This window comes from Cryphonectria parasitica (genome assembly GCF_011745365.1).
Source record: "Cryphonectria parasitica EP155 unplaced genomic scaffold M406scaffold_7, whole genome shotgun sequence".
Taxonomy (NCBI): Eukaryota; Fungi; Ascomycota; class Sordariomycetes; order Diaporthales; family Cryphonectriaceae; genus Cryphonectria; species Cryphonectria parasitica.
Genome location: NW_024468915.1, coordinates 2603006 through 2615134, shown reverse-complemented (window position 1 = coordinate 2615134; position 12129 = coordinate 2603006). Strand labels below are relative to the sequence as shown.

Below are 12129 nucleotides of genomic sequence, written 5' to 3'. Positions count from 1 at the left end.
TCGACTTGTGAATCGACACCAAATCATTGAGCTGTAATTATCCTGTCTACTCGTCTTGTTTCAAGGATACACTGAAGCATATAATTGGGCACATGCCAAGGATGATCTCTAACGCAGGCGCAAGCACTCGAGCGTCAAACTGAACCAGGAATAGCCCCTCGACAGAAGAAAGTAATTTTGAGATTCTAATAAGTACAAGGATATATTATTCTGATAATGCATGCTAAACGATGTATATAAACCCATATAAGTGCTAATTAGTTCGTTTGCAAGTTGGTCGCGGATACTTTCATTACTAATGAGGTGAGAACCCTCCGAACCTTGATTCTATCACTCGGAGACTTTCCAATGCTACTGACCCTCTCTCAGGCTTTTTTAGGACAGACCAAATGCAGAGCAGAGTTCCCATACTCAATCAAACATGCTCTCGGAACTCCTCACCCAACATTTCCGGCCATGGAGACACCTAGATTTGCCAAGCGCTCCGCTTGCGATCGGTGCAGACAAAAGCGACTGCGATGTCCTCGGACTCATGACAGCATTGAGCCTTGCGCACGCTGCCTTCGCGTTGGCGCCACATGCACTACTGGCACTCCAGGTCTCCTCGGGCGACCACGAAAGACGCCTGTCGATGGCCCACAGAACCCACCCCGTGCGGTTGCCTGCTCTCCCTCGCACAGAGGTGTTGCAAGCCCGCGATTAGCCGCTGACCTTGGCTTACATATGTCTTGGGTCGGTGACCAGACGCTGGCAGAAGGGTCCGCGGCGTGGTCCGTGGTCAACACACCGTCGAACCTTCTGGGCGATCTTGAGCCTGCCAGGCCTGCTCAACCTGCGCTTCATTCGGAATTTGCGTTACAACACCTTTCGGACACGTGGTCATCACATCAGACCTTGGAGGGGCCTCTTGGGTCTGCTTCCGCGGAGGAAAACTGCCTCCTAGGGCCTCTTTCTTTGGGACGGCATGCAAATTTCATCCTCCGTGAAGAGGCCCTGTTCGGTGGCGATAATTTTGATATGACAGACCCGGGTCATGGCCGCAGCGACATCTTCGGGAATGATACGCGCAATCCATCTATCCACGTATCATGTGATAATATCGCTCAGAGCTTGAATCCCACGATTCTGTTGTCACGACTCGGTGAAAAGTTGACTGAGTGCTCCCTCGCCATGGACTCGATCGGCAAGCCAGAGCAGTTGGCACAGGGCTGTTTGGACTTGATGGAGAAGTCGATGGAAAATCCTGTAGCTCCGGTGATTTCTTGTACAAAGGAGTTGACAGAAATTGTCCGGAAGCTGCACCCCTCTCAGCAGCCTGCGCCCTCGTCGAGCAATGCCATCACCATCACATCTGCTGCTGCCTTCCGTCGCACTACACAAAACTCGCTCAGCACGCCAACACTCCTCTTGATACTTTCGAACTACCTTCGGCTCATGCGGATATATGACTCTCTATTCTGTAATATCTCACAAGCTTCGCGTAAGATTCCAATAGAGATGATGGAGTCGGCACGGGTCAAAGCGGTCTTCCGCATCGGTGACTTTCCAACGATGGAGGATATATCAGTCAAGACATATGCTAAGGGCGTTGCCGATGTCATCCAGAACCATATTCAGGATCTGCAGCGTTGTCTAGGGCTCCCGGCCAGATATTGTCTCTCAGACAAGACAAGCTTCGCTTCCAATGGAATCTTCAGCAACATCGATATAGCACCACTGCTTCAGGTTGTCATGACACAAGAAGATATCAGGTCGCCGGGTGGAGGCCAAAGTCATGTAGACTCAATCAGAGGAAACATTAATGCAGTTATAGAGCTCCTGGGAAATTGAAAATCCAACAAAGAAAACTCCACCGAATCCGCCACGACATTCTGAGAACCCGAAACTGTCATGCTGGCAAGCCATCGCTGAGTGCCTGTAATGTCTTATGTGCGCTCATCTTCTATGCATCCGATCCAACGACAAGGTTTCCTGCTTCATGTGCGCTGGGGTTGGAGGAGGCGTCTTTTCTTGTCTCGATCATACCAAACTCGTTGTCCAACAGCTCTTTTCGAAGAGGAATTTCTTTTAGCAACATGACAAGCAAGAGCCCAACAGCGGCGAATGCGATGGCAACCTGCCACGACCGCTTCAGACTGGTGTTCAGAACGTTAGAAACCTGCGTGCGTGTCTCGGCCGACAATGAGTCCAGGAACTCGGCTGTAGCGGCCGAGTACGCACCACCGGCCATCAATTGCGCCGCCACCCTTTTGTCTGTAATGGCACCCGAGGCCGCCAACTGGGCGGCGCGATTGTCAAAGACAGCAGCCGCAACGGCGGTACCCCAAGTCAGGCCAAAACTGCGCATGAACGCCCAGGTACCTGTGGCCAGCGCTGTGTCCTTGTCTGATAAGGGCGCCAACACGGCAGGGAGGAGGCTTGGTATAGTGATACCGACGCCGGCAGACTCGATGACCTGGAAACCTACCCAGACACCCGTGCTGGAACTTGGAGTTAGAAGGGTGAAAAGACCAAAACCGACCAGTATGATGGCGAACCCAACAAAAAATATTGGCTTGTATCGGCCGAATTTAGAGACGAGCAGCCCTCCTATAATTGCAGAAGGTACCACGGTAAGGATGGTCGGCAGGAACATGATTCCAGAGCGATTGGGCGTTGCGCCGAGAACGCCTTGAAAATAGACAGGAAGAAAATATAGCGCCCACATGCTGACAAAACCGTGGAGGAAAGTCAACATGAAGGTGGTGGTTGAGGTTCGGTTAGAAAAGAGATGGAGAGGCATCATTGGGTTCATCACGAGCCGAGAGCCCTCCAGTATCCCAAATCCCCCAAGAGCGACGATGCCAATGACAAGAGGCACAATGATCTGGTACGAGGACCAGGGGTACACAGAGCCTGCCCAGCTCAGAGCGAGCAGGACGGAGCAGCTGGCTCCCACAAAAATCATGTTGCCCAGCCAGTCCAGCTTCTGCACCTTGGTTGCCAAACTGTTCGACTTGTCGTAATTGACGTGAAGAAAAACAAACAGCAACACCAGAGCCGGACCTCCCACGGGTAGAGCCATGTAGAACACCCAGCGCCAGGAGGAATAGGTCACAATAAGCCCCCCGAAAAGAGGGCCCAGTGCGGTTCCAAGAGCAATCATGCCGAACAATGCAGACATATATTTGCCTCGCTCCCGCAGAGGAACCAGGTCGCAGACAACCGTCTCAACCAGTACATTGATACCAGATCCTCCGATACCTTGAATCACTCGGCTGGCAATCAGCATAGCCATGTTGACAGATCTATACCCTTTCTACTTGTCAGCCATCGATATACTGAAAACATTCTTACAACCCCAAGAGAGTTGAAGATGAGAAATCTTGCTGGTACTGACCCGCCAGCTATGCCGCTCCCTAGCACAAATATCGCTGTGGAGGTGATCAAGGGCCATCGGCGCCCAAAGACGTTGGCGAGCTGCCCAAACATAGGCTGGAGGGAGGCCCTGTATCATGTATCAGTGTTTAGTCTCAACGTCGAGAGCGTGGCATCAAGGAACAAACGTGGTTCCTTACATGGTCAAGAAGTATCCATCAACGGCCCAGATGTAGCCATCTCCTCCTCCAAGATCGGCTACTATTGTCGGGAGGACCGTAGATGTTATGGTGGCCTCCAACGTCGTCAAGAGGGCGGCCAAGGCGGCTGCAATCAAGATAAGCCAAAACCTTGGGCCTTTTCGACTTTGACCACCATTTTCATTCGACAATTTCAACCCTGGTTTCATTGCCGTAACGGCATTTACCTCATTCGATGGCATGCTAAGGATGGTGTACTAAAACGTTCGAAGGGAGCGAATATGAAAAAGTAATCAAATAAATATGGCCGTCCTTCTGAGCGCGATTGCGAAATACGACTGAGATCCTTTCCCTTTTCATGTTATTGTGTCTCATTTGTAATTTCTGAGCTTATGTTCTCAATTGAGTCCCTTTTATAGGTTATGTCTCGATACAGCAGGAGGGTTTCTAACAGCACTTGCGGAAATTGGCTTCGGAGAGTTCTCAGAAAGCCTACGAGATTGCTGACCTCCAACGTATTTGATCCAAAGCATGAAACCCAGCCATGATGTTCTTAACACCTAACTAACCAGGCATGATCAGAAACTAGGAATTTAGTAATACTTATCTGCTACCCCGCGTGCAGACACGGTGAAGCAGCACGACACCACAAGATGAAAGTTGGGGAGATATAGGGTAATTATAGCCAGTGCCGAGCACTGGTGACCACTGTTGCAACAAAAGTTGACTAACAACAGTTGAGACCTTACATAGCTGATTCTTTCCTGAGATCTCCAGTCCCGTCGCTGGGACAAATCGGGCATATATGATTAAACAGACGAGGAGGTGAAGAAATCAATGACCTCACTCACTGACAATAATGAGCGGCGGAATCAGCATTTTTCTATGTAATAATGATTGACTCCCTCTGTGTTGTGTTACAAACCAGGATCTCTGCGAAAAAGCAGCTTTCAGGGCCGCTTATACTTTGCCTTAGATAGTTCACTGCGCGCTCTCATTTAACTCACTCCTCCTCTGCGTGGCCTCCTGGCGACGACATGCCTGAGATGGTTGTCATGCATGAAAATTGAAAATTAGAATTTTGAACAACATCATATCATTAACTTGTACGCTTTCTCACAAGTATCGGCGCTCCGGGTATCAAACTACAAAGGAAACAAAAATAGATCCCAAAGCCTGACCAGCAGGCTTCCTTCATTTCTTCTGTTTTCAGATCACACTCTGCGGCTCCACGGCGGGTGCCATGAGCTTCTTGCCCGTCTTCTCCAGGATACCTGCGTCTCCATAGCTCTTCTCGAACATCCTCGTCTCTTTGGCGTGCTTTCTTTTGACCCACTGCAGCATCAAGGTGCAAAGGATGAAGAGCGAGCCACAAACTATCAAGGCTCCAGCCTCGACAGCACCTGTTGCCTTCGCCATCACACTCCATTCTCCGTCCTTTTGCGTATACACGGCGATGAGCGTGGAGATCAGACCAGCTACCGCATTGGTCGCACCAGGAAGAAAGATCTTGTTCAGCAACCAGACGTAATTCGTACGCCAGCACACAGCAAGCCAGATAAGACCGAAGGTTCCTATGCCGCAGACGATGGCGGCAACAATCACCAGCGGGAGGTTCTGGACATCGTTCAATATCGCAGCGGCGTCTGGGTGTCCAGCCAGAGTCGGGTCTGCCGAGAGTTCCTGGATGTTTGTGAATGTGCCTGGGAAGACAACAAAGCCTGCGAGGAGCAGCCACCCGAAGAAAGAAGCCAGAATATTGTGGAACCTGGGGATCTTGTCTAGGCTGAGGAGCATCTCCATGTATTGTGTCTGCACCGTCTCGACCCTTTGCAGGCCATTGGTCGGCCGTCGAGGAACCGCGTCGAAGCTAGGGTCCCTTGACAGGGTCCTGGCGCTCGTGTTGGTGCGACTCGAAGCATTGCGCTGCGGATAGTGCCTGTTGGAATGAGTTGAAGGTGGGTATTGCTCACGCCTCGTGGTGCGGGTAGAGGCCTGCCGCGCCGAACGTGAATGAGTTGGTAGCGGTGCGTGTGGTTCAGACATGATGATCGCAAAGTCATGTGCCTTGGGAAAGTGAGGGACGGACCTGCTGGTGGCGAGGCATCAGGGAGCGAACGAGGGTGTATATAACACTTTCTCCAGGCGTAAGAAGAGTTGAAAGATAAGACAAAGGGAATGTTTTGGCTCTCCAGGGGGGTGTGCTGAAAGAGCCATTGTGTGCAGTCATTGTTTAGACATTTGGGTTCCTCCCTTGGACAACAATAGGCTTGACATCATATGCCCAAGATTTCTTTGACAATTCATCGCCGCCATTCCGGATCCTGGGCGGCTCGTGGGGCCAAGACGTTACTGGCCATGCTGAAAAATCCAGGGTCCTTGTAGGTTTGGCAGTGATCGTCGCCCTGAACCTTGAATTGCTTCCCGGACCTTGGCACCCCGGGCAGCATCAGGCATGCAAGATGACATATGCTCCACTTGCGAATGCTACGCCGAGATGCCACTCGCAAAGTTTCCATGAATGCACGTGCAACATGCCAAAAGCCACTAAACCCGGTCAGAAGATCATGTCAGCATACGTATTGATAGCAAATATGTTATAGGATATAGTAGAAGGTATAAGTTTTGCAGTTACAGGGCCATGGAGACTATGAAGGCGAAAGCTCCAAGGTTTGGCATTCGACTAATTCCAAAATGACGTTTGGGTGTGAGCCAAACTCGTCCCTCTCATAAGTCTTCATTCCAGCGGCAAGACATCTTGACACCCGTTCTTGATAGCAAAAGGATCATTCTCCGGGTCCTTCTGACGAGAGTGTTCAACCATGTCGCATAGAGCCTCGGCCTTCTCGTCCCCATAGATCTGTGCAATCAACGCCACCATGCCATCCATGCCCGCAGTAACCCCAGAGGTTGTCCATATGTTTCCACTTGCAACCCATCGAGCCTTGGCTACCCAGTGCGTCTTGTCTGTCAACTTGGTGACACTCTTCCAGCCTTGCTTGTTCGTCGTGGCCTTGTGGCCCCGTAGGATACCAGCTTCTGCAAAGAGCCGAGAACCGGTGCAGATGCTGAACACGTACTGCAGCGGCGGGTTGCCGAGGGAGCCGTTGTAGACATTGCGAATGAATTCGACCATGGGCCCGATCTTCTCAGCCGGCTTGAAAGTGCCGACACCGCCAGGCACGATGAGAACATCGAGGGCCGGCGCCGTGTCGAAGGTGTGTGTCGGGAGATAATGCTGTTTGCCAGCAAAGCGGTGGCCTGGCACATCTGGACCACGAAGCGCAGGCGTTACAACGTCCAGGGTGGCGGCAATCACGCTTAGCTGAATTTCATTGTGGCCCATGTAAACGGAGAGAACATTAAGCAGCTCTATGGGGCCGGCCGCATCGAGTACTTCGAACCCAGGAAATATGAGGAGCCCGTAGGACAAAGGCACCGCGCCATTGGTACGAGTGTTTGCCATTGCTGTAGGAGGATACTTGGATTAACTGAGGCAAAAGCAGATAAGTGATGCGTTTGTTGTAAAGGATGTGTATGCTAACGGTTCTAAGCAGCGAGGCCTATTGATGTTCTTATATTTCGAATATTAGGCGCAGTGGCTCCCCTCCGAAACATTACGGACCTGCACTTTCAAGAATGAATAATTAATGAATTGGGCTCCCAATTTTGAAGGTAATGATACACGGGGGCGTGCCGTCTAGAACCTGTTGTTATGTAGATCCCAACAAACATTGTATAAGCGCCGAAGTACTACGGAGTCGGCCAGATGTCGCTCCATCCTGACCATGCAACGCTGTGTTACTTACTCATACTGCTGACGGCCTGGCGCTGAATCAAACCACGAGAAGCATCTGCACTAAGTTTGCAAGCCTTCTTTTGTCAACCTCGCTACCAGTACCGTAACTCATCTTCTTCCGAGTTGTCCGCTCCATCAGAGATGACTCGTCTGCTACATAACCTCCTAAGGTTGGCTGGCACCGCCTCTGGGCTACTCTCTGATTTGAGTGTCTAAGACCATATTATGATACCCTTTAAATATAGGAAGGATTGTTGAGGCACGCAACATGATGAACCATCGAAAACTTCATCCGATCACATTGTGCGTGATAATGTGAACTTGAGCACCACAGTCACCTGTATGAATGCACGTGGTTGGGCAATCCCTATTCAATCACGAAATTGTATACATCCCATATATACACTGTCTGCTTGCCCGTTCCTCAGAGCCCAGTCGAGAAAGTTTTCCAAGTGAATTGATCAAATACAATGTTCATCAGTGTTCATTTAATGGGAGCGTTATACAATTTTGACGAAGATAATTCTCGTAGCGACCAGGCGGATTTCATACTTTATATACGAGTGCTTCAGTATAGCACAGTACTTAGCGTACCACTGCGCTGTTAGGGTATCATGACAGGGTAGGGCCCCACTCCAGGGGGTGGGAGCTCGTTATCAGTGCCTATCAGTACCCACAGCGCCCGACCTCGGCCCTGGTATCAGGCAGCCAGTCGCTAGAGCTAGTCCCTCTCTCAGCAGTAAATAAACGTCATGTAAGCCTCTGCTCTCGGTTTGGGCCTGCAATTTTCCAAAGGCAATCCTCCTCACCAACATCAACAAATCCACCCACTGTTCGAGGTGGTGGCAAGCTTCCACGTCAACGAGGTCTCCCACTGGAAGCCCAAGATGGTGTTTAAACACCTGGTACAGCTCCTACTGAGCTCTACACTGACAGCTGGCTCAGCCGCCGCCAGCTTAGACCTCCAACAACCTCTCGCCGTTGTCGAACGTCCTCCGACTTCTCTCGAGCCACACCATGACGTCCTGACGGTGCCATCGTACCGGGCTGACCTGCTGATCCTGCACAAGCACCTCGTTGAGATCCCCTCCACCTCTGGTCTCGAGCACAACGCTGGAGCATTCCTGGTCGACTATTTTACCTCCAAGTCATGGAGCTATGAGGTGCAGCCTGTGCCGCCGAGGCCCAACACGCCTTCAGACGAGGAGCGCTTCAACATCATTGCATGGCCCCCCTCGGAGCGCTCGAGCACGGGGCCGAAACCCAAGGTCCTCGTCACGAGCCACATCGACTGCGTGCCGCCTCACATACCGTACTCCATTGAAGAGGGCGATGTGACAAGGTCCACCACCATCTCGGGCCGTTGCTCCGTGGACGCCAAGGGCAGTGTTGCAGCCCAGCTCACTGCTGTCCATGAGCTCCTCTCCTCAGGGTCCCTGGCACCCGAGGACATCATGGTGCTCTACGTGGTCGGCGAGGAGATCAATGGCGATGGGATGAAGGCGTTTTCTGCGTTGAACTCGTCGTCGCTGAACATCCGGGCCGCCGTGTTCGGTGAGCCGACCGAGAACAAGCTTGCATGCGGGCACAAGGGCGCGTTGCGCTGTGATGTGACGGCGCGGGGCAAGGCGGCGCACAGTGGATACCCGTGGCAGGGCAAGAGCGCCAACGAGGTGTTGATGAGGGCTATGGTCAAAGTTCTCGACGCCGACCTGGGGAGCAGTGAGCGGTATGGCAATACCACTGTCAATGTCGGCATGATGGAGGGCGGGGTTGCGCTGAATGTGATCCCGGCGCATGCGCAGGCCAATTTGATGTGCCGCATTGCGGTCGAGCCACAGCAGACTGGACACGAGATTGTGGTGCAGAGGATCAGCGAGATATTGAAGGATGTGGATGACGAGGCGTTGAGTCTCGACTGTCCCGTGGGCCAGGGAGTTACGCCCTGCGACTGTGACGTTGAAGGTAAGTCTGATCCCTGAGAGAGAGAGAGAGAGAGAGAGAGAGAGAGAGAGAGAGAGAGAGGGAGGGAGCTTTGGGCCGACGACCCTTATATCAGTCTGCCTGCTTCTAACTCGATTTATCCATTTTATAGGGTTCGACACCTTGGTCGCCAATTACGGGACAGATATCCCATACCTTGAGGGCGACCATACCCGATATCTTTACGGGCCTGGAACCATCCTTGTGGCTCATGGTGACGACGAAGCGCTGACGGTTGGCGACCTGGAGACGGCCGTCGAAGGATACAAGAAGCTCATTCTACACAGTCTGGAGATTTGAAAAGGGCGCACAGTAATTGGATAGAGAGAGGAGGAGAGTGAGAAAGAGACCTGTCAATTACTGAAGTCCTGAAGAGGAGGAGGTGCATGTGATCACTGGCCGCCCACAATCTTTGCCCACCGCTCAGGCATGACCTCGCTGAAATCGAATTTGCCGTCGGTGTTCTTGACCACGGCGCCCTTCTCCGTCACGATGGCGTCAATGAGCTCTGCAGGCGTGACATCAAAGGCCGGGTTCCACACGTTGATTCTCTGGTCGGCAATGGCCACCCTCGCCGTGCTGCTGACATCCACCTTCCCATCGGCGCCCACGACCGCCCCACTGATCTGTGTCAGCTCCTCCGCCTTCCTCTCCTCGATCTTGATGCCGTCGCCCGTCTCCGTCTCTAGGTCTACCGAGGTGGTCGGCGCGGCCACCACGAACTTTACCCCGTGATGCCACGCCAACACGGCGAGCTGGTAAGTGCCGATCTTGTTGGCCGTGTCGCCGTTGCGGACCACGCGGTCTGCGCCCACAATGACTGCGCCGATGTTCATGTCGGCCTTCTTCAAGCGGAACAGCGCGGCAGCCATCGAGTCCGTGATCAAAGTGGATGGGATTCCCTCGAACACGAGCTCGAAGGAGGTCAGACGGCTACCCTGGTTGTAGGGGCGGGTCTCTGTGCAAAACGCATGCTTCAGCAGACCCTTAGCCTGCAGGGTCCGGATGATGCCCAGGGCAGTGCCGTGGCCCGAGGTGGCGAGCGAGCCGGTGTTGCAGTGTGTGAGCACAGAGATCCGGCTAGCGGGAGAGGAGGATGAGATCCTGTGTTGCTCTGCCAGCCACCCCGCCCCGTGCTCGCCTATGGAGAGGTTGGTCTGCAGGTCCTTGGCGAGGATGGCCTCTGCAGTGGCGATGAAGGTGTCCAGCACCGCATCCTTTGGCGTGGGCGTGGGGACGGCACTGGTGGTCTCCTGCGAAGGCGAGCGGATGGCGGTTTTGAGGTGATTGATGGCGTTAGTCAGGTCCACGGCGGTAGGGCGAGATCCCTTTAAGTAGTCTAGCCGACTGTCGATGTAGGAAATTGTATCGTCAACGGATTCAGCTTCTGTAGAATGGTTAATCACTGTGTCTACTGCTGGCTGGTTTATGTGCCAAGTGCCCTGTATGGCCTTCCACTTGAAAATAAACGAACAAGATGAGTGCATTCTGGGGGCATGAGCGTGCAAACAAATAATAATTCCTTTCAAGAAACAAGGGGTTTGCAAATTCATCGATTAAACGTACTGCAAGCTCCGCGATTCAGCTCGACAGCCAGCGCAAGAGCAGCGACAATGGCGATGGCCGGAGCTCCACGGACCCTCATGGACCTGATGCAGTCAAAGGCCTCCTCACATGTCGACACCTCGTCGTAGTGATGCTCGTGGGGGAGTTTGAGCTGGTCCAACACCTCCAGACTCCCTCGAGTGTATTTGATGGCTTGCAGGCTGGCCATGACTTGGAAGAAGAAGTGAATGTATGTATGTTGTGAAAAATATGAAAAAGTCTGGGAAGAAAAAACAGGGTGCAAGCTATAGTATGCGAGTGACAAGGCTGTGAGTGATCTTATGGTTTTTGTTTCTTGCGCACGGTTTCTCTTCTTCACGTTGTCCCGCAAAAAGTTCTGCCCCTCCAAAGGCGTTTGTCGATAAAACCCCACGTGCTGCAGGGATCCAATTGATTAGCTAGCATATGACGTGGTGCTACGGTTACGGCGGTGGTACGTAGACATGGCTGAAAGGTTTAGAGTAAGTACCTGTTTCTATAGATTCACTGGCTGTCAAACGTTGTTCTTTCCAGACGCAGCATGTACAGCACCGCTTCCTGACCAGTTCCTCAAGCCAAATAACTTGCAGCAAAGGTATCAAGGATCGACCCCTAGAACGTAGCCCGGTTCCCTAGGCCCTTGGTGTGTTGGAAGCTGGTCCTAAACCCATGCGCCGAGTGCTTCTATTTTCTCTTCTTGTAGCATCATCTATTGCAGTTTTACTGGCAAATTTAATCATACCTTGTCCAAATCTTCAGGTTCAGATCTAGTTTACAATATATGATCCTCCCGTGCTTGTGTATAGCTCAAGGGCTGGGTATAACGCCGGAGAGATAAGTAAGCACCCTGCGGTATTAATGATAGTGTTCGGACCTAGAGTTGCCCCTACGGACCATCTGCAGGTTCGTCTCTAGGCTGAGACACTGCGCCTGTGGCGGACGGCAAGGGGGTACTTCGGTACACTGTACAGCCCGGAAGCCGCCCGTAAACTTGACGTTTCCTTGGGCCACGCATGCACACTGCGTGACCTTGCAGGGTTGCTGATAAAGCATCATACCCTCAATCAGTATATGCTCATCCTCCACCTTCCCCTCTTCCATATCCTAATTCTCACTCCCGTCATCGACTCCCTTCTGACTGATGTGAATATTCATTGGATTTCGAAGGAGACAAGACGAACGCGAAGGAAAGCAAGAAGAACAAGA

The 12129-nt window shown here is 52.2% G+C and overlaps 6 protein-coding genes across 6 annotated transcripts; 2 read left to right on the top strand and 4 right to left on the bottom strand.

Annotated features, from left to right (window-relative positions):
* Nucleotides 1–1391: 1391 nt before the first annotated feature.
* Nucleotides 1392–1793, top strand: M406DRAFT_357599 (uncharacterized protein; the record flags this gene model as incomplete). Its single annotated transcript, XM_040923722.1, has 1 exon — nt 1392–1793. A coding segment is annotated over exon 1 (357 nt), but the record flags the coding sequence as incomplete, so codon positions are not given.
* Nucleotides 1794–1942: 149 nt separating this feature from the next.
* Nucleotides 1943–3766, bottom strand: M406DRAFT_264674 (MFS general substrate transporter; the record flags this gene model as incomplete). Its single annotated transcript, XM_040917680.1, has 3 exons — nt 1943–3287; nt 3380–3394; nt 3558–3766. 3 exons carry the CDS (start codon nt 3764–3766, stop codon nt 1943–1945), a joined length of 1569 nt encoding a protein of 522 aa, XP_040773797.1.
* Nucleotides 3767–4632: 866 nt separating this feature from the next.
* On the bottom strand, nt 4633–5669 carry M406DRAFT_357598 (uncharacterized protein). Its single transcript, XM_040923721.1, has one exon. The coding sequence runs from the start codon at nt 5601–5603 to the stop codon at nt 4767–4769; it is 837 nt and encodes a 278-aa protein (XP_040773796.1). The 5' UTR covers nt 5604–5669; the 3' UTR covers nt 4633–4766.
* A 664-nt stretch (nt 5670–6333) lies between these two features.
* On the bottom strand, nt 6334–6999 carry M406DRAFT_242545 (class I glutamine amidotransferase-like protein; the record flags this gene model as incomplete). The annotated part of the gene is made up of 1 exon (XM_040916173.1): nt 6334–6999. A coding segment is annotated over one exon (666 nt), but the record flags the coding sequence as incomplete, so codon positions are not given.
* Nucleotides 7000–8151: 1152 nt separating this feature from the next.
* On the top strand, nt 8152–9639 carry M406DRAFT_347687 (Zn-dependent exopeptidase; the record flags this gene model as incomplete). Its single annotated transcript, XM_040922321.1, has 3 exons — nt 8152–8336; nt 8367–9321; nt 9452–9639. The coding sequence occupies exons 1-3, from the start codon at nt 8244–8246 to the stop codon at nt 9637–9639; spliced, it is 1236 nt and encodes a 411-aa protein (XP_040773794.1). The 5' UTR covers nt 8152–8243.
* A 92-nt stretch (nt 9640–9731) lies between these two features.
* M406DRAFT_93178 (uncharacterized protein) lies at nt 9732–11116 on the bottom strand (the record flags this gene model as incomplete). The annotated part of the gene is made up of 2 exons (XM_040926245.1): nt 9732–10726; nt 10906–11116. The coding sequence occupies 2 exons, from the start codon at nt 11111–11113 to the stop codon at nt 9732–9734; spliced, it is 1203 nt and encodes a 400-aa protein (XP_040773793.1).
* Nucleotides 11117–12129: the final 1013 nt, after the last annotated feature.

Bases quoted from the DNA above. Each gene is read 5' to 3' on its own strand.
- M406DRAFT_357598 (XM_040923721.1), bottom strand. From the start codon at position 5,603: ATGTCTGAACCACACGCACCGCTACCAACTCATTCACGTTCGGCGCGG.